This window comes from Botrytis porri (genome assembly GCF_014898465.1).
Source record: "Botrytis porri strain MUCL 3234 chromosome Unknown BPOR_004, whole genome shotgun sequence".
In the NCBI taxonomy this organism is placed as follows: Eukaryota; Fungi; Ascomycota; class Leotiomycetes; order Helotiales; family Sclerotiniaceae; genus Botrytis; species Botrytis porri.
Genome location: NW_024066078.1, coordinates 2756379 through 2778245, shown reverse-complemented (window position 1 = coordinate 2778245; position 21867 = coordinate 2756379). Strand labels below are relative to the sequence as shown.

At 41.8% G+C, this 21867-nt stretch overlaps 9 protein-coding genes across 9 annotated transcripts; 5 read left to right on the top strand and 4 right to left on the bottom strand.

Moving 5' to 3' along the window:
* Positions 1-2116: 2116 nt before the first annotated feature.
* EAF01_003728 (uncharacterized protein) lies at positions 2117-5138 on the top strand (the record flags this gene model as incomplete). Its single annotated transcript, XM_038911982.1, has 4 exons — positions 2117-2216; positions 2281-3192; positions 3269-3895; positions 3946-5138. The coding sequence occupies exons 2-4, from the start codon at positions 2442-2444 to the stop codon at positions 5136-5138; spliced, it is 2571 nt and encodes an 856-aa protein (XP_038773217.1). The 5' UTR covers positions 2117-2216; positions 2281-2441.
* Positions 5139-6804: 1666 nt separating this feature from the next.
* Positions 6805-9978, bottom strand: EAF01_003727 (uncharacterized protein; the record flags this gene model as incomplete). The annotated part of the gene is made up of 6 exons (XM_038911981.1): positions 6805-7696; positions 7745-7771; positions 7818-7872; positions 7925-8278; positions 8329-8862; positions 8913-9978. The coding sequence occupies 6 exons, from the start codon at positions 9976-9978 to the stop codon at positions 6805-6807; spliced, it is 2928 nt and encodes a 975-aa protein (XP_038773216.1).
* Positions 9979-10298: 320 nt separating this feature from the next.
* EAF01_003726 (uncharacterized protein) lies at positions 10299-11337 on the top strand (the record flags this gene model as incomplete). The annotated part of the gene is made up of 2 exons (XM_038911980.1): positions 10299-11162; positions 11212-11337. 2 exons carry the CDS (start codon positions 10299-10301, stop codon positions 11335-11337), a joined length of 990 nt encoding a protein of 329 aa, XP_038773215.1.
* A 266-nt stretch (positions 11338-11603) lies between these two features.
* On the bottom strand, positions 11604-12494 carry EAF01_003725 (uncharacterized protein). Its single transcript, XM_038911979.1, has 2 exons — positions 12139-12494; positions 11604-12081 (listed from the first exon to the last, which is right to left on the bottom strand). Exons 1-2 carry the CDS (start codon positions 12372-12374, stop codon positions 11796-11798), a joined length of 522 nt encoding a protein of 173 aa, XP_038773214.1. The 5' UTR covers positions 12375-12494; the 3' UTR covers positions 11604-11795.
* Positions 12495-12860: 366 nt separating this feature from the next.
* Positions 12861-13852, top strand: EAF01_003724 (uncharacterized protein; the record flags this gene model as incomplete). Its single annotated transcript, XM_038911978.1, has 3 exons — positions 12861-12979; positions 13030-13194; positions 13249-13852. 3 exons carry the CDS (start codon positions 12861-12863, stop codon positions 13850-13852), a joined length of 888 nt encoding a protein of 295 aa, XP_038773213.1.
* A 336-nt stretch (positions 13853-14188) lies between these two features.
* On the top strand, positions 14189-15674 carry EAF01_003723 (uncharacterized protein; the record flags this gene model as incomplete). The annotated part of the gene is made up of 3 exons (XM_038911977.1): positions 14189-14629; positions 14684-14746; positions 14799-15674. 3 exons carry the CDS (start codon positions 14189-14191, stop codon positions 15672-15674), a joined length of 1380 nt encoding a protein of 459 aa, XP_038773212.1.
* Positions 15675-16637: 963 nt separating this feature from the next.
* Positions 16638-19134, bottom strand: EAF01_003722 (uncharacterized protein; the record flags this gene model as incomplete). The annotated part of the gene is made up of 2 exons (XM_038911976.1): positions 16638-19057; positions 19111-19134. The coding sequence occupies 2 exons, from the start codon at positions 19132-19134 to the stop codon at positions 16682-16684; spliced, it is 2400 nt and encodes a 799-aa protein (XP_038773211.1). The 3' UTR covers positions 16638-16681.
* Positions 19135-19592: 458 nt separating this feature from the next.
* On the top strand, positions 19593-20552 carry EAF01_003721 (uncharacterized protein; the record flags this gene model as incomplete). Its single annotated transcript, XM_038911975.1, has 1 exon — positions 19593-20552. The coding sequence occupies one exon, from the start codon at positions 19593-19595 to the stop codon at positions 20550-20552; it is 960 nt and encodes a 319-aa protein (XP_038773210.1).
* Positions 20553-20936: 384 nt separating this feature from the next.
* EAF01_003720 (uncharacterized protein) lies at positions 20937-21737 on the bottom strand (the record flags this gene model as incomplete). The annotated part of the gene is made up of 1 exon (XM_038911974.1): positions 20937-21737. The coding sequence occupies one exon, from the start codon at positions 21735-21737 to the stop codon at positions 20937-20939; it is 801 nt and encodes a 266-aa protein (XP_038773209.1).
* Between the last annotated feature and the right edge of the window lie 130 nt (positions 21738-21867).

Sequence of the window (21867 nt, the reverse complement as noted above, 5' to 3'; positions counted from 1 at the left end):
ATTCTTGCGTATGCTTGAGACTAATTGTAGTAGAGATCTTGTAGTAGAATTGATCTGAAGAGAAATTCCAAATTCCGAGTTCCAAATTCCGTGTAGAATTGGAAGATTTTTACTGAAATATTTTTGCCGATAGATTTAATATGTTCAAGTACGACACATAATAAGGCTTTCTAGTAGTTATCCGATATCTCTGGGCAGAAATCTTTTAGTGGAGATCTTGGCAGGAGTTCCTCAAACGGAACTTCGAATTAGATTGTTTTACGAAGGTTTCTAGTAATAGAAATCTACCAACAAATATTTTTCTCGAAATATTATTAACAGGATTTGGAGCCTAGTAAAAGTTTTGATAGCAGAAAGCTTTCAATAGAAATCTACTAATAGAAATCTACCAATAGATATTTTTCTCAAAATATTGTTTACAGGATTCGGAATCTAGTAAAAGTTTTGATAGCAGAAATCTTTCAGTAGAAATCTATCAATAAAAGTCTATCAATAGATATTTTTCTCAAAATATTGTTTACAGGATTCGGAATCTAGTAAAAGTTTTGATAGCAGAAATCTTTCAGTAGAAATCTATCAATAAAAGTCTATCAATAGATATTTTTCTCGAAATATTGTTCACAGGATTCGGAATCTAGTAAAAGTTTTGATAGCAGAAATCTTTCAGTAGAAATCTATCAATAAAAGTCTATCAATAGATATTTTTCTCGAAATATTGTTCACAGAATTCGGAATCTAGTAAAAGAGCAGAAATCTTTCAATAGAAATCTACTAATAGAAGTCTACCAATAGATATTTTTCCTTGAACAGAGCCTGGAATAATGAGAGTTTTGCTAGTAGAAACCTTCTCCCTAGGGCTGAATTGAACGTGCGCGTGGAATGTGGGGGGGGGGGAATTTCTCGGTTCCAAGATGCGGGGTAGACCTATCCAGGATACCAAAACCGGGATTGTGATTGTAAGCCACTTATTAAAGATTAGGCCTACCCGTACTGTGTATATCTGCAACCTCAGCCTGAAAATTCAAACATCCCCTAAATATGAACAAATATCTGCTTCAACCGCTAACCTTCGTGAAGGCGGACGAAAGACCAGTCAGTAAACCACTTCCCTTGACTCCTGGCTCGGCTTTGGTTTCTTCGTTAGAAATAGAAAATGAAATGCTTCGAAAGGAAAATCAATCGCTGCGGCATGATATACAAGTTGGCAGGGACCGACTTCGTCGGTACCGAAGGATAAATGTTGCTGCAAAAGCTTTTTTCAAGCAAACCACACTAAGTGCACAAAAGTTTGAAAATATACTCCTTGACGTGCAACAAGGAAAAGGTGCTCAATACTCTGAGCCCGATCCTCTTATAAGGAGGAACCAAAATCAAGATGGAGAAGATTGGATTTGATCGTGAGTTTCTACGTCAATTGGCAATTCTACTCTCTAACTGCCTACATGCAGGTTGGCTGTTCTGTACTTGGGCTTAACGTCCGTCCCTGCGTAGCGAGACGCACCCCGTCACGAGACAAATCACAGGTACTTCGAATTCAAGCGGCTCTAAATCCATGAAAATATCAAATAATTTATAAATTATCATTCTAGATGTCTTACATGCTTCTTTAGAATACTTCTAATGTCTTACTTCCGAAAATTCTCATTGTGTTGTCGCCGCTCGTCTGGATCAAAGACATGCTCTTACTTCAGCACAATAGGACCTCTCCACCCGCATCACTATTATTAAGCTCTTTTTCCATTTTGAATTTATACAACAATTAGATATGAACTTTCAAGTCTTATCGCGATGCTAGGAAGTCAGTGCCAGTCTTGTGGTGGGCCAGAGCATGCTATATCATATAGGGTCGTCACAGAGATGATATTTCTCCGACGAAGTAATTGAGGATCTTAATCAGCGATGGTGTAGTTGTAGTAATCTTGATAAAATTGTAATGAAATCTGTAACGGCGTAGCACGTGATAGTAATGTTTGTGGCTGGATATAATCTCGCCGGAGAATCCCGCTTACCGGTATCCTATAAATAGAAGAAAAAGTGGCTTGTGTGGAGTCATCTGTAACTTTAGATACGTTCATAATTGTTTCGACCTTTTGATCTCTACCTGTAGTACTTCATTGCTTTTTGATCTCGAAGCAAAGCAGCTGGTATCTCAACAACAAAAAGAAAAGTTCACTCAAAATCCGGATTATATTGAATAAAGGTTTTTACAAAATGAGGTATCTTTTTTGTTTTATCTTCTTTCGTCATGGGAGTGGCTAACCAGGTTACGCCACGATACAGCCTCGTCAGCAGCGCTTACAACTACAATTGTATATCCTTACACTCAGTTCTTTAACATTTTGTTCTTTGAAGTCCTGATCTTCAAATCAAAATGCTTATATCAATATGTTGAATTAATGATACAATCGCACTTACTATAAAGTCGCTTGCAAACCTACAACATGTCTCTTATACGCCTCTTGCAGCGTAAACCTAATGGCGAGATCGTCTTTCGCGAACCGACCAGCGGCAATGTCCCTGCCTACGCAATACTCTCTCATACCTGGGGAGAAGAGGAGGTCGTCTATCAAGACTTGGAGAATGGCAAGGACAAGAGCAAGGCTGTGAACAAAGCTGGGTGGAAGAAGATACAATTCTGTGCGAAGCAAGCCGCAGTAGACGGATTGGAATACTTCTGGGTGGATACCTGCTGCATCGACAAGAAGAATGCAGTCGAGCTTGGTGCAGCGATCAATTCTATGTTTCGATGGTATCAGAATGCGACGCGCTGCTACGTTTACCTTTCGGATGTCTCTCAGTCCGACACTGGGGTCGATGATCAGAGGGTATGGGAGGAAGCTTTCAAAAAGAGCCGCTGGTTCACTCGAGGCTGGACACTTCAAGAGCTTATTGCACCAAGGCTGGTTGACTTCTTTAGCTCGGATGGTGAACGACTTGGGAGCAAGTTATCGCTTGAGTCTAAGATATGCGAAATTACTGGTATTACAAAAGAAGCTCTTCGAGGTGATGCATTATCAAATTTCAGTATCAAAGAGCGAAAGTCCTGGGCAGAGTGCCGTAATACTACTATTGAGGAGGATGGAGCCTATTGTTTGATTGGGATCTTCGGCGTATCTATGGTGCCGAATTACGGTGAAGAAAAGGATCAGGCATTCAGGCGATTAGAGGATGAGATTCACAGGATGTACAAGGGTCAGTTTTATAATATGTTCTTAGAGATGTAGTAATTAATGCATTGAAATTGAAGCAATGAAGCTGACAAGCACAGGGGCTGATTTTGAGAAATTTGCTGTCAGGCTGAACCTCGCATCATTTCCTGAAGCTACACAGTTTGTTGCTAGAGAGAAGGAGCTGTCGGAAATGCACAAAGTGCTTCAAGATCACAGTGGTCGATCCTGTGTTACTCTGCATGGTCTTGGGGGTATGGGAAAGACTCAATTAGCTATCACATATGCCAAACGACATCAAGAGAAATATACAGCGATCTTCTGGCTGAATGCTAATGACGAAGACTCACTCAAGTTGAGCTTTCGAGATATTGCTCAGCAGGTGCTGAGACATCATCCTTCTACTACGGTGTTATCCACTGTATATCAAGATGAAGACCTCGATCAAGTTGTCAGTGCTGTCAAGGAATGGCTTGACTCTTCACGGAACACAAAATGGCTGATGATCTACGATAATTACGATAATCCTAAGACGCCTAATAATCCCGACAAGTTAGCTGTTGATATACTTCAGTTCCTTCCTTGGTCTGATCATGGCTCGATCATCATCACTACACGATCGTCGCAAATCAAACAGGGTAAACGAATTCATGTCCAGAAACTACTAGATCTCAGGGAAGGTCTTGAGATTGTATCTAATATGTCAGGACGTAAGAACATTGAAAATGGTATGTTGATATAATGAATAATGGGAGCAAAAACAATACTGACAAGTCAGATCTTGATGCTATAGCACTTGTCAAGGAACTTGACGGCCTACCACTTGCTCTGTCTACGGCAGGGGTATATCTCGAACACGTGACGACCAGCTTCTCGGATTATCTTCGGCTTTATAAGACATCATGGTTGAAGCTTCAGACAACAAGTCCCCTGTTGGATTCCTATGAGGATCGTACGCTATATACAACGTGGCAGATCACTTGCGATCGCATCCAACAGCAGAATGCAGCATCAGTACAACTACTCAGGTTATGGGCATATTTTCATCGAGAGGATCTGTGGTTTGATCTCCTTCGGCATGCAAAGTCTGTAGACAATGAATGGATACAGAAGCTTACGGAGGATGAACTGAATTTTAATGAAGCTGTCACTCTACTATGTACCTTTGGACTGGTTGATCAAGACAGGTCTCTTCAGCAGCAGGTTGTGGCTAGAGGGTATAGTGTGCATAGTTGTGTTCACTCGTGGATAGTGTTTGTGCTTAACAAGGAATGGGACAAAAGTCTTGCACATGTGGCTTTAAGCTGTGTGGCCTCAAAGATTCCTAACACAGATGAAAAATACTGGTGGCTCACACAGCGGCGGCTCCTTCAACACGCAATACGACAGGACTTCTTTATAGAAGACGCCAAGGTAGATATAGACGAACTATATTGGGAGTTTCACAACCTAGGCATTCTCTACTCTGATCAAGGCAAGCTAGTAGAGGCAGAGGTGATGTATCGTCGAGCGCTGGAAGGCAAAGAGAAAGCACTTGGACCAGATCACACATCAACACTCGATACAGTCAACAACCTAGGCGTCCTCTACAAAAATCAAGGCAAGCTAGCAGAGGCAGAGGTGATGTATCGTCGAGCACTGGAAGGCTACGAGAAAGCACTTGGTCTTGAACTTGCCTCATCATATCTACCGGCATTGCATACTATGTTCGCCTTTGGAGACCTCTTCTCGCAAACCGACCGGAAAGATATGGCAAAGGCAATGTATATTCGAGCATTGTCTGGATACACAACCGTCCAAGGGCCTTCTTCGGAATGGTCTAAGCAAGTTGAAGATCGGCTTCAAGCGTTACAAGTCGCATCTACTGAGATGAATATAGGTCGAAATGAGTTTACAGTCCCTAAAGTAGCAAATTCGAAGTCTTTGAAGCAGAAAATTCGTAAGCTGGGAAGGCGACTGAATATTAGATAAGTCACAAGGGCTTCTTTTTCATGGTTCTGCCATTACTTACAGGTATTGATGTAAATACAGACACTAGATCAGATTTCTCTTTAAATTCTGATCCAGAATCAATTGATGTTGTAATAATCCTGTACAGCCATTCTTCTTCTTGCTAGCATCGAATAATAGAAGCTTACTAAGCTATCGGCCAATTTCAACCAAGGTGCTGATGATCAATGCCGACGAAGATGAAAGCAACATTAATTTTAGTATTGATGAATAGTAACGTCCCTCCCTGCGTAGCGAGACACCCTGTGTGCCGAGACCGACCAATGAAATCGCAAAGATTATAATTTTGTCTTCCTAATATCTCTTTAAAACCAACAACAGTAAAAAATGTTCATATTCAGACTTGGTATTGTGTTCTTCACATTATTTCTCTTAATGTAGCAATATATTTATCTCGAAATTCATCCAATTTCATTGGTCTGTCTCGGCACACAGGGTGTCTCGCTATGCAGGGAGAGACGGTATAATATTTTTCATATTATTCTTTTATTTATGCCTTAATAGTGCCCTTATAATCAAGCAGTTTCCTTTCGAATAACGAGTCTTCTCAACAATCAGTCCTGAAGTCAAAAGGAATTCCGCCTTTGGAGTGGTGGATAGATCGTTACCGAATTCCGTGATGACTTGATGATTCGATGACAGAATCTGTGAAAGTTGCAAGGGTGCTATCACCTACAGATAGAGCGTTAGAGAAGCCTGCACTTACGCCACACACGTGCTACAACTTGAGAATTATGGCTTGGTAAGATATAGTGAGGCCGGGAGTGAACTTAGTAAATTTGAACTCGGCTAATATACATTATTAAGCAACAAAACATGAGGAAGTCTTTTCATATCGGAGTAACTCTCGGACTATATTATTTTGATCATTCAGTATCTTCGGAATCTGGAAGCTATATTCTTTGAACATAGGGCTTTTTCCCAAATGCTCCGAATTTGAAGGAGACTCTAATATTCACGATTAAACAGGGGGGAACGGCTGAAGCAGCGATCAGTGGTATCGATAAAATGATCGATAGTACAATCAACTATTGTCTTTTTCTTGTGATTAGGTGGTTTTCTTATAGAAAAATAGTGATAAAAAGTGATATATTAATAGTAACTTTCGAGAATCACTAAGAAAAGATTTATGATTCCAAAACTGTAGATTTGTCTCGTGACAGGGTGCGTCTCGCTACGCAGGGACGGACGTTAGTTGAGATCTTGAAGAAACGCAATATCTTGCACGGGCTTTAGATTTAGTGTGGAGAGTGTAATTCACAGGGCAATCTGGATTATAAGTCACAAGTTCCTGTATATATCAAATTGAGTGAAGATCTTACAACTTCCCTCTCTGCATCTGTCATGCTGTCGTGATACTTGATCTATAGCTACATTCTCAACTATCACTGCCGCTACCGCATCACTTAAAGACTCTACTATAACGCCGAAGCTCTTACACTGCATAAAATTATTAATTAGTTTCAAAATTTAATGATCTGAAAAAACGCAGTCACGACGATTTTGGTATCGTTTTTTGACGATGGATCACATGATTTATTGAGTCTCAAGGAAGGCAAAGTTTAAGAAGTCTTTTCGATTATGCTAAAGTCCGAACAAATAATTAACCATTTAACATTAGACTGGTCTACTCCAGACGCCTTATTCTTTTTGGGAACTGTTCATTCCGGAAGTCATTATTCCTCTTGATACCTCTGCGTCCAAATTCGCAATCCAATCCCTGATCTTTGATCAATGTTTCAATTACGTACGGACAATTACTAATGCTTCGTTGTCTTGACACTATACCGTCGATTTTAATGTCAAGCAAATCCGCTAATGACCTCGCTCTAAAGATTATAGATTTTGAAAATGGCTTTCCGGCGTCAATGTCTATAACCATGTCCGAATCGATTGCAAGGACTGAACGATGAAAGTCGAGGTGGAACCTAGCTCTTCTCTCCTTTAAGCGAGCTGCAAGCACTTGAAGTCCATTGCTAGATGGACTCAACCGACAAAGTATGCGTCCTTGACAAACGAAAAGAGCACGGTCAAATACAGGTAGTACATCAAGCTCAATATAAAACAAAGATGCTAGAAGGTTATCGGCACATTGTTTAATTTCGTTGTTGGCTGAAACATGCCACTGCACATGTTGACGGAGACCTGGTATAACCTGTGTATCATCGAGTGCTGGCTCAGACTCCGAAAATTCGACATTGAGACGATGGTATCTATCCCGTACCTGTGGTGACAGAGTGTTGCACAACTCTCGCCATCTACTCTCTCCCACGAAGAGGTTCAAGAACGAAGCAAATAGTCGAGGGACGCAGCGAGAATTGAAAAAAGAGATTCGTCGAGAGTTTTTCTCGGCTTCTTCTTTGGTAATCTGTATGAAGCCTGTGCCGAGTGAGACCAGAATGTCAGGCTGCTTCTTAGATCGGTTCCAAATCACATCTTGTTCCCAAATGGCTAAATTTATCGGATTGTTATGGCCGCCAAGACCACCATCTTGGTAGCCACCAAAAGATCTAAAATAACTACAATGGTCAGTTTCATGTATACATACATCAGATTGTAAACCTTACGGTGGCGCCGCAGAGCTAGCTCGTGCTCTTTAAAAGTCAGTAAATGTATACCATAAATCTTTCCATGACCTACGCTTGCCATGCAAATAGTTCCTTCGTCTTATCTTCAGGTCGAATTACACGATATCCTGAGTTAGATATGTCAGCTATGATGCGAAAGCGTTCGCACGTTGTACAAACCGCAATTCTCAGACCTAGGTTCATGTCCATTGTAATTTGCAAAAATACACGTGGAACAATCATCTGTGGTTGTAGCAATGACCCCTATCTTGACTCCGGAATCAGCCTCGAACAAGGAGGACTCCATCCCAAATGATTCTTGCAAAGCTTTGTTAATTCCTGCGGAGCTGTAGCGGCTATCTGCAGCAAGTGATAGAATCCCTTCGACAACTCGATTCAAATATTTCAATCCTGGAAGGCTTCTACCAAAATTAACTCTCTTCTGGAATACGAGTTGAGAAAACTCTTGGAAATGTGTCAAGCACTTGTCTACAGTCCATTTGTTGAAGAATAATCCCAATATAACCAAAGCACCTGTAAGCGGTCAGCATGCATATTAAAGTTGAAGGTAGATGATGATGAACCTGAACTGCTCCCAAAAGCCAAGTCAAAGTGCTCATGAATACTAGTAGGGAGTCCGATGGCGGTTTCTAGTTCTTTAAGAAACGATAAAGGGATGATTCCTTTTATTCCGCCACCTTCTGCAATAATTGACCTTACACCAGCTGTCTTTGGCTTAAGACGAAATTTTCTGTCGTTGGCCTTTCCACAGAAGATGCAGTGCGGAATCAGAAAAGTCCAAGCATGCAATTCGAGTTCCTTGCCTACAGATATTGTACACTCGTCGCATATTGCGTGGCGACAAGACATAGTGTTTTCCGGTCTTCGAGCCATACAGCAGAAGCAGGTAGTGTTACTGTAAATGTCTTTCCATTCATTGTTGAATCGAGAGAGTGTGTTTTTATGAACCGAGCCTTCATCACTTGAGCTGACTACATTGACGGCATACTGGCAAAATGCCGTTTCAATACCTCTGGTCAATTGAGGGTATTTGAAAGGGTCAATTTTGAGACAAGTCTGGTAAAAGAACTTCCGAAAAACCAGTAAAGGGTGAAATGCTGGTAGCTGTCAATAAAGGATTCTCATGAGAGAGTTTTAATAACATTACCATGCATTCCAGGAGGATAACTATCAAAGACTAGAGCAGAAGCAATAATCGGGACCCCGAAATTTAATAACTGTTTCCTGTCAACATTTTTTAGGAATAGAGTTAGATGGGCAAGAAAACTTTCTGATACGGGATTTGAAAACCTAGATGCCTCTATAAAACTGAAATTCGAGTCTTCGTTTGAGCAAAAGTGACGAATTGCAAAGTGGAAAAAAGCTTTGAAATGGCGGATCGAAAATGCGAATTGGTGATTGATGCGGAGCTTTTGTATATCGTCAGACTCTTGGAGGAGACGATCCCTCACAGGGGTCCAATTTCTTTGCGAAGAGGTCAATACTGGAAGACTTAAAACATGCAGTCCGCTAAAATGTTTTGCCAGCAATACATTCAAGTCCTTTTTTCTCGGAGTCTCTCCTTGTCTTCCTGCGACCTCTTTACTCAAGTCTAATAGGAATCTCCTGGTAGCTCCATTCTCCCACTCAAGGGCACTCGGCACTTCTCCAGTACTTTTGAAGATCAACACCTTCGGATACGTCGAGGCTGGAAGGTCAGTTGGAGCCTCTGGCAAGCTTGTTAACCAAGTCGCCAAGATATCCAAAATTCCAGTTAGGCCTCCAAGATCGTCTGCAAAGAGACAAACCACGGTACTGAACGGTGAAAGGAGCTTTGAATAAATTTGATAGGCGAGGAATTTAGAATCAAAGTCCCGTGGGAATGGAAGTGCCCTTGGTGTGATATCACCGTAATTCTCAGTGATTACGGTCATTGGGTGTGACGGATTGTGCAACTCGCAGTCTGCATAGAAAACCGGTTCTGGGTCCCCAATTGTTTCGTAGTCTACTCGAAGTTGCACCTCACCGCTAATCCCTTTTTGTTCCCGGAATCCAAATCGAGTTTTTGTCAGCACTCGTGATTTTGTTTGCTCTCCAATGAAGGTTATCATTTGTGGTCTTTGTCGATCAAGAGACAAATCACCGAGAATGGTGTAAGGACGGTGATGCTCTTGTAGCAGTAGACCTTCGGAGCCAGCTCCAAATGTCAACCATGTTGTCTCTGATAATGTCATCTTTATTTATGTTGGGTACCTATCTGTTTGTTAAATGTGAGAACTACTGAAATCGATCCTTTTATTTCTAATGTTCTGTTCAATTGTGATATATATATATGTGTGTACGGACATTTATCTGTTCAAGTCAAAAACTGTTTCCGGTAATCCGAATCTTCAAAGTCATAGCTAGGTACACAATAACCGTACTTCAAATTCAATCTTTCCAGTCTGGTCCAACCTTCAATTCACAGTTTGATAAATTCTCATATATATACAGATTTATTTCGAATGAGATCTTCGAAATGTATATTTGATGTTTCATTCATACCACGAAGAATATGAACACTTGGACCAAGAGATTAGTTGGGCAGACTCACCCCACAGTCAAGGCCCACTCTACCACCCTTGATCAAAATAAAATTACAAACGATTATGATCATGTGCAGACGCAGACCCTAGTCAAGAACTCAACTACCGAAAGCAATTATCAAAACATGAAATGGGAAGATTTCAATCACCAACAAACTCTCATGTTAGGATACACAAATTCAACTTTCATTGCTTACCCGAAAGAGGCGAAAAGGGGTCCGCATTCCGAATACGTCTTAAAATCATGCACGATTCGAAACTATACCCCAGAAAGGCTACGCTTGGTAGATCTAGCTCGTGAGGCTAAAGGTGAGTTCTTTCTGAAGACTTTATGCGTCTTCCGGTATGAGGAAAGGATGTATGTTGGTTCAGAGCTGTCAGACATGTCATTGGAAGACATCATTCATTGTACAATCCATCTCAATGAACATCATTTATCAGCTGTGCTGATACAGGTTGTTTCCGCACTTTGTTATTTCCACAAGAGGACCCGCGAATCAGGAATCGAACTGATTTACGATAATCTCGATGCTTCTACCGTCTTTCTTAAACGAAACGGGAAAGTACAACTCGCAAACTTCGGTTCCCGCGTAATCCCCAAAATGAACACCCCTAACAACTACCGCACAGACTTGCACGCGCTAGGTAACTTGGCGACCCACATAATCACTCAGAGCTCGGATCAGCCGGACGCTCACACTCTTCGTCAAAAGATGCTGTCGGGGAATGCGACTGGGAAAGGCTTAGACGCTAGTTTCGAACCATCTCCAGAATTTCTAGACTTTTATGAGATGTGTTTCTCTTATGAAGGAGATATACACAACCTATTGAAAGTCAGTCTCCCCTTCCACTTTGTCATTCTCTACAATATGTAGCTAACAGTCTAAGCATCCTTTTTTGAAACACAAAGAGATGCAGTATGAATGTTTGATACCGTTGGTACACAATGCTGAGAGGGTTGCTGCTCGAGAATGTATTTCAAATCAGTCAGCACTTGCGATAAGCTAGTAGTTACCCCTGTCTAGTGCATCCTCATACTTGTACCAGGATGAACCACGATCTCGGGATAGAAATTTTTGACCGTTCTCCATAATAGTTTGTTTAGCTACCAATCAAGATGCGTGTTGACTTTAGTCCCTTGTCATCTACGGACAGATCAAATACCCCGGACTCCCCGTGTGATAGAATGCTCTAGTTGTAGATTTTATGGGTCAAAAACATGGATATGAACCATACTGTTGGGAATGTAGTGTATAATTAGAGTGAACAATTTTGATCTCAAAATATGCTTTAATTTCAGATAAAATAAAACGCGCAAATGTACTAATGCTTCCAGAAAGTATACAACACCCAACCTAAATATGGGCCACCAATCATCTTGTATTTTACCACCTTCTGGGACGTGCATGTGAGTGGAGTGTGTCATACTTTCTGGCCGCACGAGTACCAAACTCAGGAAATATAGCTTATCCTTTCTTATCTTCCATATCCATCAGAAATTCCACCTTTTCGTGAGCGTCACCAAGCCACTTATTGACTTTATCAATCCGCTCATGCAAATCATCTACCTCATCGGTATAACGATCCAATCTGCCCTTAAACTTCCCAGCACCCTCTTTGACATCTTGAACAATCCCTTCCACGAGAACGGCTCTAGCTTCCAAGGATGTAATTCTTTTTTCGACAGCGTCCATCTGGTCTTCTCTCGCCTGTGCAACAACTTTGCGAATCTCGTCCATCATTGTCTCAAACCTGTTTTGTCGTTAAATTAGCCGTAATGAGGATTAAAAATATCAACAAGGTACATACGACTTAACGTTTGCGCACTGGCAACATATTTTGTGGGTGATCGCAGTTCCTTCGGTGGGTCCACTGTGCAATTCTATCTCGTTGCCGGACGATGTCCGTGCAGTGGGTGCCATTGATGGCAGATCTCCGAAAGACCAGTCGGACATCTCATTTATATCAAAAGACCAGTCTACCAAGTTGGTTCCATCAGATGGTAGGTCGCCTGCGTTCCATGTTGCTGCATCGTTCGATGTCATTTCTGTAAGTGGGTGTTGTTTTTGTCTTCTCAGATATCCAAATAGATGTAATTGATTAATGTTATTTGTTCTGTTCTACTGAGTTAAGTCGAGGTGCTTTATATCATTAGGGTTGTGGCATTTGAAGGACCGGCTGACATTGATTTACTCCACTTTAGCGCCCACTGCTTGGTCGGTCAAAGCCGACCGCGGCAGATAAGAGGCTCACAGTGGCCAGGGGGCGGCTCACTCGTGCATGGGTTATGACCAGGAGGAAAAGGAAACAAAATTCCTTGTCGATTAGCGTATAGATGGTACTCGTAAACTGAAAGCGGGAAGACGGGAAACGAACAGACGGGCTACGAAAAGACGTTGCTGTCTCTCTGAAGTTCTGTCTCCTAGTCTTTTGCCATATATAACGCGTTCGTGTCATGATTCTGTACAATAAATATCAAAATTCCACGAAATCGACACGTTCTAAAACAATCAATTAACATAAATTTCAATATGAAAAGAACAACAGCCTTAGTATTCTTAGCAGGTCTTGCGCATACACTTGGAGCCCCCTCCACGTGTATTTTGTCGCCCCTTGTTACCATCAAGGCTGGTGATAAGCTAATCACAGGGTAGATCAAATATTCCTTGTCTATCACAGAACAATGCTAATAGCTCCCAGGGTCGAGAATACAATTAGCGGTCCCTGCGAACTCACTTTGTTATTCTCTGACGACGACTTTCTGCCTGTCACATTTACATTTGAGCCAATAGCATGCTCTGCATTCCAAGAAGCTGAAATATCTATACCCCTTGAGGTACCTAACGGACCCGCTACATTTTTATGGTTTGAACCAATTCTCTCCCGTCAATCATCCATTTTCTAATCGTCCGATCTTAGGCAATGTGCAGGGCAGCAAGCGACTGGATGTATCAAAGCATCACTTGAAGGTGGTAGCGCCGACTTTCATGCGCTAAATGTCCAACAAAAGGGTAAAGTAGCTTGTTTAATGCCGACAGCAACATCTACGTCGCTTTCGACTATCACTCAACAATCAAAGACCATAATCAGCTCGGTGATTACTACCGAGTTTGCAACAGAAGTGGATACGACTTCATCATTCTCTTTTTCTGGCTCACTATCTCTCCAGAGCTCGGGAATCACCCCATTGGGATCAGGTCATATCTCGAAACCAGGATCCACAACATGGCCAGGTGCCAGTGCTACTGCTTCTGTCATTAGCACCTTGTCAACATCCTCGGTAACAGCAAGGTCTAGTTCAACCGCCACTGTCGATACTGAATCCCCGGATGGTGTGACTTCCTCATCCTCAACATCATTATCTACCTCAGTCCCCACCAGTAATATCGACTCTTCCATTTCCAATACAAGTTCACCATCTTCGGTGAATTCTGGAACTAGCAGCATTGCAAGCATTACAATAGTGACAGAGCAAACCCCCCCAAGAACTCCTGCATGTACGATGGAACATCAGGGCTCATAGTCAGGGTATTCCATATGAGCAACTTCTCGTTTTGTGTTCTTATTGGTGCGATTTCATAGTATATCAATTCAAGATTATTTTAATAGGTTTTTTCGTGACATAGCCGCTAGCTGTGTGTGATTCCACATTGCCGGTACCGATGAATGCGACAGCCCATGCTTTATGAGAATCTAAACGAGCCATAAGCAGAACTTTCTGTTGTTAGATGATTATTGATATCTATATATGTTACCCTCTCACATTCGTTTGGACAGAAAGCTTACCTTTCATTCTGTTTTCCATTCTTCCATCACTACACCCATCAGGCGCAATACTTCCATTTGCAAAATAATTGCCATGCCAAGAAACACAAGCCATGTTAACACGCGGGTTGTCGCGGCGGTCCCGCACAGCTCTCATGATATGGTTGTCCATAATCCTCGTAACGCAGTTGTTACAGAGGCCTTGGATAGCTCGTATCATCATAATATGGCTGCTGCAGTCGGTCCCTATGGTCTCATAGAAGTTGGAGGTGACCTTCGAAAGGGCGACTACGAATTGTCAAACTACCACAAAAAGACTTTGAGTTCCTGTCTCCAGAAGGAAGTTCATGAACACAACCATACTCGTTCAAAGCTTCAGGATATGCAAGCAGCTTTTATCGCTGCAGAAGGTCACGCTTCCAGCCTTAATATCTATTCATCAGAGCTTTATGAAAGCAACAAAGATCTCCAAAAGAGGACCAATATCGCAGAAGAGGCTTTACATGTCAGTCAGATGCAACTCACCGGCTCTCAGGTAAGAATATGATGTTATAAATTGACAGTTCCCTTCAACTGACAAAAAGTTTAGCAGAAAATTTGCGCTCTCGAGCGAGCCTTAAATCTCTGTCAAATGAAGGTAGCGGAATCTCAGGTAAGAATGCGATTACCAAAACGCTACCATTTAAAATTAACAATTCCAGCAGTTATTGTCTACGGAACACCCTGAGAGAGACCAAATCATGCTTACAATTCCTTTGGATATCAAAGGCAGAAGTTGCGCTTGTACTGGCAGGGACATTCGAGAAGTGCTCAACTTCAGGTTGAAACTCCCTCTCGAAGTGGATGATGGAAAATGCGTGTGTGAAGGTGGATCTGGACCCACAATACATGAGGTACATCAACCAACATTAGTCCAGTTGGGAACAAGTGTAGACAATAGGCATCGAAGAAGTACGTCAAAACATGGCCAAATCAGCCCCTTATGGTTAAATGGAGATCCTGGAGATATGACAAGAGAGGTCACGGGTAACTCTAGTGTGGAGAATATCCATACACTCCACGCTCAGAGAATTGACCTTGTCAACCATACTTTCCAAACTTCGAAGAACGATTCTAATAATCGAAACTCCGCCGCAACAGATGTCAACTCTGGAGAGATAATCGAGCATGTCATGCCGAGAGATGATTCGACAAACCCTGAACTCACCGTGGGTGCTAGGTCAACTTCCATCCATGATGATCAAACTCTCCCAAAAACTCCGAAGAGCAAATTGCCGGATGTTGAGTTTATTGAGGAAGTTCATCAAGGAAATGATACACCAACAATTCAACACAACTTGGGCATGGACGACCTCGCTCTAGCAACTACCAGCGATTGCAATGATCTTTCAAAAGCCCCGGAGACCAAGTTAGATCGGGTGAGTATTACGTCAATGCTCCAGGCTAACGAGCACAATGATCGTTCTGCCTCAGCGACCGACTGTAATCATGCGGAGAATAGAAGAAATAAGCGAAAGCTGTCAACAATTAGCGATGTAATGACTTGGTGCACCTCTCAATCAAAAAGGTCTAGACTATAGCAGGTGTCGTTGTTTTTTTTCCATGGTAGGAGACAAGAAGTCATTCTGGACTGGTGGAATTGGTCATTTACTACATACAAAGAGACAATTTTCTTTTCTGGGGTTTTTGCGTTTGAATTTGTGCGGAAGTTTGTTTAGTGTTTATTTATGCTTTTCGACTAGTTGATATTTTTGCCTGATTTTAGATAGGTAGCTTTGTCTCCTACCAATAGATTTGGTAGATTGAGATCCGGCGGTACTGGACTTTAATCTTTGATTGGGTACCTCTAAATTTACACAAGTTCGTTGTTATTTGCGTGACATCATAATTCGGTCTTGGATATGCACGAACCGGACTCTGAATACTAGATTTAAACACCAATGAACCGACAGCATTGATTATAAGGAATGATTAATTGATATGAAAGCCTACCGACAAATCAACGTTACGAATCTCTTTTCAAATAATTTATGAGTAAGATCAATTGCATTCAAAATGAGGGTGAAAGTATCGAGGTTGTTGTTCCACCACTCTAAAATATTAATCTATTTGCTAGTAGTCGTGATTTATGGGGTACGTACCCCGCGGGCATGGGTGGTGGCGATGAGGATGGAAAAAGCTATCCCCGCCAATGAGTAGTGAAGCCTCATTTTCGCGGATTGAGCGGTTAAAGTATGTATAGCACAAGAATTTCTTAGTAAGCTTTGTTATATCCTATTATAGTAAAGATTACCGTTATAAATAAAGTATCTGGCCCTTGTACAAGCTAGAAAATACATCTAAATCATGAATACCATTTATTTATGGGTACCCGTATGAACAGGGTTTTTGAGTGGATCATAATGGATTGGAAAATCGACGCGAAACCCACCCGTTGCGACCACTGCTCGTATATCACATGATTGTCACATTGAACTCAAGTCCATAAATCCATTTCATTATAATGTAAGCCTTAGGCAGTGGTATCAAGAACTGAGAATACAAAGAGAGCACTAAGATAATTTTTTCTCATTCATGTATTTACTTTCTACCTAGAGATGGTATCGTGTTGGAAAATCGCCATTTTCCTCGGAGCTGGGTCTAGACTGACTAATTCTGCAAACGACATACTATCGAATTGACGGTTACCCTCTAATGCAAGTTGGTGATCAGGCAGATTATTCTCAATCAGTGCTCTGTACAAAGGAGCTGATGCTCGAATTTTTTCCATGATGTCATTCGGTTCCTGTCGAATTCGAAAGAGAACTCTTTCGAAATATTTCTCACGATGATCTTTTTTCATCCTTTCTAGCTCTGTGGTAGATTCGCCACAAGCACACACAATGACCTCATGGCATCCATCAGACAAGAATGAGAGTTTCCCAATGAGTTCCACCCAGAACAAGCATCTATTAGCGTAGGTGTTTGCTGCCTTGAATTCTTTATTCTGTTCCTCGTAGTTGCCCTTCAGATTCAACATCTTTTTCATTTGAGATATCTGTTCACGTGGATTCTTCGGAAGTCGTGCCTTGACCTCAAACCATCGGCGTGCAAAGTTCAACCTCGTATTTCGTTGAAAGATTGTCTGTGGGTTGTGCTCCTCGGGACGGATGTTACTCCATAATGATGCAAGAGATGTTTTTTGACGTTGCTTTTGACGACTTCGACCTCTATATGCAATAATAGCAGTTCTGAGATTTTCAATTAGGGCAGTTGGTGAAGCAAATTTATCGGCAGCTAAAAGTGCTCTGTTTAAGTCGGAACCTTCATTTCTTTGTCGTTTTATCCTCGTACCAACATCACCATGATTTCCGTCATCTCGAGAGCGATTTCTCGAGGAGTTTTTCTTAAACCCTGCATCTGTAGAAGACAGTAAATTGCTTTGAGCCACATTCTCAGGTATCACCTCTTGGGCCGCCACTATCTTCCCGCCCACGTCTTTAATAGAATCTTGTGATTTTCGCTCTTCGGATTCGGCCAAAAAAAGCTCCTCTGAAGCGATTTCTCGGGTTTCAAGTTTTGAATTGCTATAGAATTCATTTCCGAGCTTGATGCTAAGTTTACCCTCGGCTCGAGCATTGGAATTTAGTTCCATGTCGAGTTCTTGATTTTGCGATTCTATGATCAAATCAGAATTCTTTTGATCGGTGACTCTTGCCAAACTGAGGCAGTTAGTCGAGTGGGGGTTCTCTATAACATGTCCTATCGTGTCTCCCAACGGATTGTCTTCGTCGTTGGTTTCGATCGAGTCGAGCTTGAACTCGTGCAAATTCCCGATTAAGCCCCCCGCACCATTTATTTCCATTGGATCGAATGCAGATTTATCGGCATTCTCTGTAAGATCTCTTCCTGCGGCAGATTCCATTGATCTGAGTGTAAATTGGTAATGCGTATCTTCTACCTCATCATTTTTACCATCAAATGTGAATAATTCGGTCTCTGGAGAATCCAAGTTTATGAATTCATTTCCTGCGCTGTCCCGCTCGATAGCATAATTTACAGAATGCATTTCATGTAAATCTGGAAACTGGATCTCTCCGCTCACGATTGAATCATAGATCTTCATATCCTCCAAGGATGGATTCAGATGACCGGCAATAATTTCCGCGAAAACTCTATGACGAGCTTCTGGCATGATTTTATCTGCCTCTTCTTGGCTGAACACACGCCAGCCCATTGCCCTCATTCGTATCCCCATGAGTACAAACAGTCCACAATCTGAGCTATTGCGCTGCTGTGGAGATCTTCCTTCCCACATTTTCCTCTCAACTGTAGGTGGAAATGTACGTTGAATCCAAGTCTGGAGGATCGAGGGTAAAGACTCCCAGGATGGATTCGAATCAATGTTACTATCATAGTACTCAATCAACAGTTCGGTTTTTGATGTTAGCCATACGCATGCGAAGGTCCAATGTACATTGTTGAGGTTGATTGGAATGATAGCTATGCCCGTGAGTAAGATAAGGTAGTTGTCTCTGTTGATAAACTTCTTCAATTCTATACTTGGATTTTCCAGTGCGAATGAATTGGTTATATACGCATTCGAACAAGCTGTGGATATTAACCGGCAGTATTCTTCTAGAATCTCGTCATTGAGCCACGCAGGATATTTCAATTTTTGAAGATTCATAGGATCTGTTATAAACCCGCTAGTAAAACGTTGAAAAGATATGAATTCATCTTGGAAAGTGTCAAACGCGGCCCGAAGCCACTCCTGTGGGAGTTCAGCCATGTAGTATTCATTTGGTGGTCTCAAATGCAATGTTTCCTTGCTATTTTCTAACCGCTCGATTCTATCCCCTATAGTCTGTAGCACGGATGTTGACAAGACTTTATTATGGAACAGCAAGTAAATGAAGTCCTCAAGTATGGCAATAGTACTAGAGTTATATTTGTGGTCCAGTAGTCGTTGGAAATTCTCGTACTACTCAATGACAGTCAGTGGTGGCCCTTCTCTGAATAACTTTATAATCTTACTAATAAAAAGCTGGGGCCTTTCATTTTGGTCCGTAACGTTGGATAAATTTTGGACAGTGTTTTTGATGAGTAGAGAAAGTCCAAGTGTTGTCTTTCCCAAAATTCATTTTCAACCTCCGCTTCACTCGGCAAACGAAATGCGGCACAGGGACTGTGAGAAGGAAAGTTCTAGCCACGATGATTCGCTTCATGGGTGTGGAGTCGACTATGGTTGGTTGATGTGAGCGGCAACATGCACAACTTCTATTGGTCACAATAAAATGACAGATATTAAAGTTGAATGATGCAGCAATTACTCAATTCATCGCAAAGACCGGTTTCTAAAGATCGAACTAGGTCAACGGTTATCCGTTCAAAGTAAAAGTATTAGCAAATTTATATCAAAATGAGTTGCCGCATGGGCGAGGTCTCTCGCGATCAAAACGAGCTTACTTACTTACATACCTTACCATCCTTGAATTTTGAAAACTTAAGATTATACGATGTATACGAACCGAGCTCCCGGAATCAACACTTGGATGGCGTCTGCGAGAGGAAACGGGAGGAGCATCCTCTGGGCAGATGACGTATTTATCGCATCAATAGTATCAACCCTTCAGCTACCTATTAAAAACAACAACCGCAGCTCCGACAACTTTCGCAAGTTGAATGTTAATTACGACAGCCAACTATCTCGGAATTTATTACAAAATTACGATTTCAGAACGACCCTATTTTCAATGCTTAGGCCGATGGATATTGTCGCCCTCGTCATGTCAACAGGTATTCGATTAACTCGCCTTGAGGTTGCCAAATATATGATTCCATGGAAGCAGTTGTTTCATGACCTGAAGTGGGTTGATGAGTTGGAGGAAAAGAGTTGTACGGCGACTCTCTTTGGTACATCCATCGCTGAACTTGCAAGCGCAATTTGCAACTGGGATTATTCGTTCGACCCGTCTCGAATGAAGTTTCTAGTAATTGTGGGACAAGTAGGAAAAGAGATGAGAAAGCAAACACCGTCGTGGACTTCACACATCACCGAATCTTTCGACACAGGGGTAGTGTGGTATCAGGTGCCTTCATTCCAACACATCCTATCGACTTTGAGTACATCGGTACTTCTAAGCACTATTGATAGAGCAGAGGCTTGTGTCTTGTTTCTTGAGAAAGGGTCTCATTTTGACTTAGACACCTCGTGGTTTGATATTTTAGCGACAACGATGGGTCCACTACGATTGTGCAGAGTTGGGTCCGGTACTTCTTTCCCAGACCCAACGGAGTTGTGGCGGATCGAATCGCAACGTTTGAAGAACACTCAACTTGCCGATTCATGTGATCTTGTACACATGTATCAACCAGTCGATCCCGCTCGATTGGAAAAGTCTTTTGCGCGAGTTTATTGTGATGTGGAAGGGGGGTCGAGTATTGTTGTGAACGGGCCGGACGCTAGTAACTGGTAATTATTCTTGGTATCTTTGTAGGTTTAATGTCTATACAGTGCTTAATTTAATATTCGGGTGTGCGTTGGACGTAATTTTTTTCAGTCTGCATTATCAGATTACCAGTCCCTTTTTTCTCTAGTCTGATTCCAAGCTTTCGATTTCTTGACAGGAGAAAGTAGACATTGTTGGATTCTTCTTTCCTAAGCATCATCAAGCCTCAAGATCATGCCTTCGCCTATTAGTAAAATGCATGACTATTATAAGACGTGAAAAGCACGCAATGATTTTTGGCATACAACATAAACTGCATTTGAACTTTGATAATGGTTTGAAATCTCTTTTTCTATGGAATCTGTCACTAGCTATACCCTCTCGAACATATTATTATGAAAAGATCCTGGTTTACAAATTGGCAAGTGCCAAGACAAAAGAGAACGCGATTATTCCAAAACCTCCGTTCCTAAATCCTCCATTCGATATTTTTGTTGCCGAAGCTGGCATCGATATATCGGACGACGGTGAGGCTTTCGATGTGGGCGTTGTTTGGCTTCCAACTGATCGGGTATAAGAATTGGAAGGTCCGTTCAACAACGACGTAGTTCGACTTTCATACGACTGTGTATAGGAGCTGGATGAAGTCTTCGAATTTGGCAAGAGCAAAGGATTGCTCGCAACAGAGCCAATCGAGTATGCGGATGCTCTGGTGTTTGAAGCCGTGACAATGGCTCCTGTTGCAGCTTGCAAAAATGTGCCGAACGACATACCCGGGTTTAGTGCAAAAACCATACCTTCGTGACAGTGGGAAATTGGACGCTTTTGGGAGCAGAAAAACCACAGTGGAATGGAACTTTCTACGGTGTATTCCACTACAAATTTGCCTGATGTGTTGCTGGGGTTGAATTGTTTAAAACCTGTGTCGATTCCCCCACTAGCATTCCATGTACACGGGTTTTGAAGCGAAGATTGCGTCAGAGTGTGATTAAGTGCTAAGAACTCGAATAAAACCTTATCGCCAAATGCAACATTAAGTCTTGATGGATTGAAAGCGAGCCGACCTGCGGCGCCAACAATCACTGAGTGTGTGCTGGTATTTCGAGTAGCTGTGCCTGTCTGAAAAGGGCACATAGAAGTAGAAAGGCACTTCGCTCCGGGAAGCTCGGGTAATATAGCAAGCATTGTGGTCAGGAACAAATAGAAATGCATTTTTATGATGTAAAAAACTTAAATGATCTTTTAGAAAGCAGAGAAGGGGGAAGGCAAATATTAGTCAAATATCAGTCAAATTTTAACCGGATTTCCATAAACGGGTTTTCGAAATCGTGATTTCTGGAAC

Bases quoted from the DNA above. Each gene is read 5' to 3' on its own strand.
- EAF01_003725 (XM_038911979.1), bottom strand. From the start codon at position 12,374: ATGACATCGAACGATGCAGCAACATGGAACGCAGGCGACCTACCATCT. The intron at 12,082-12,138 runs GTATGTACCTTG...ACGACAAAACAG, and splicing joins CAGTGCGCAAACGTTAAGTC to GTTTGAGACAATGATGGACG.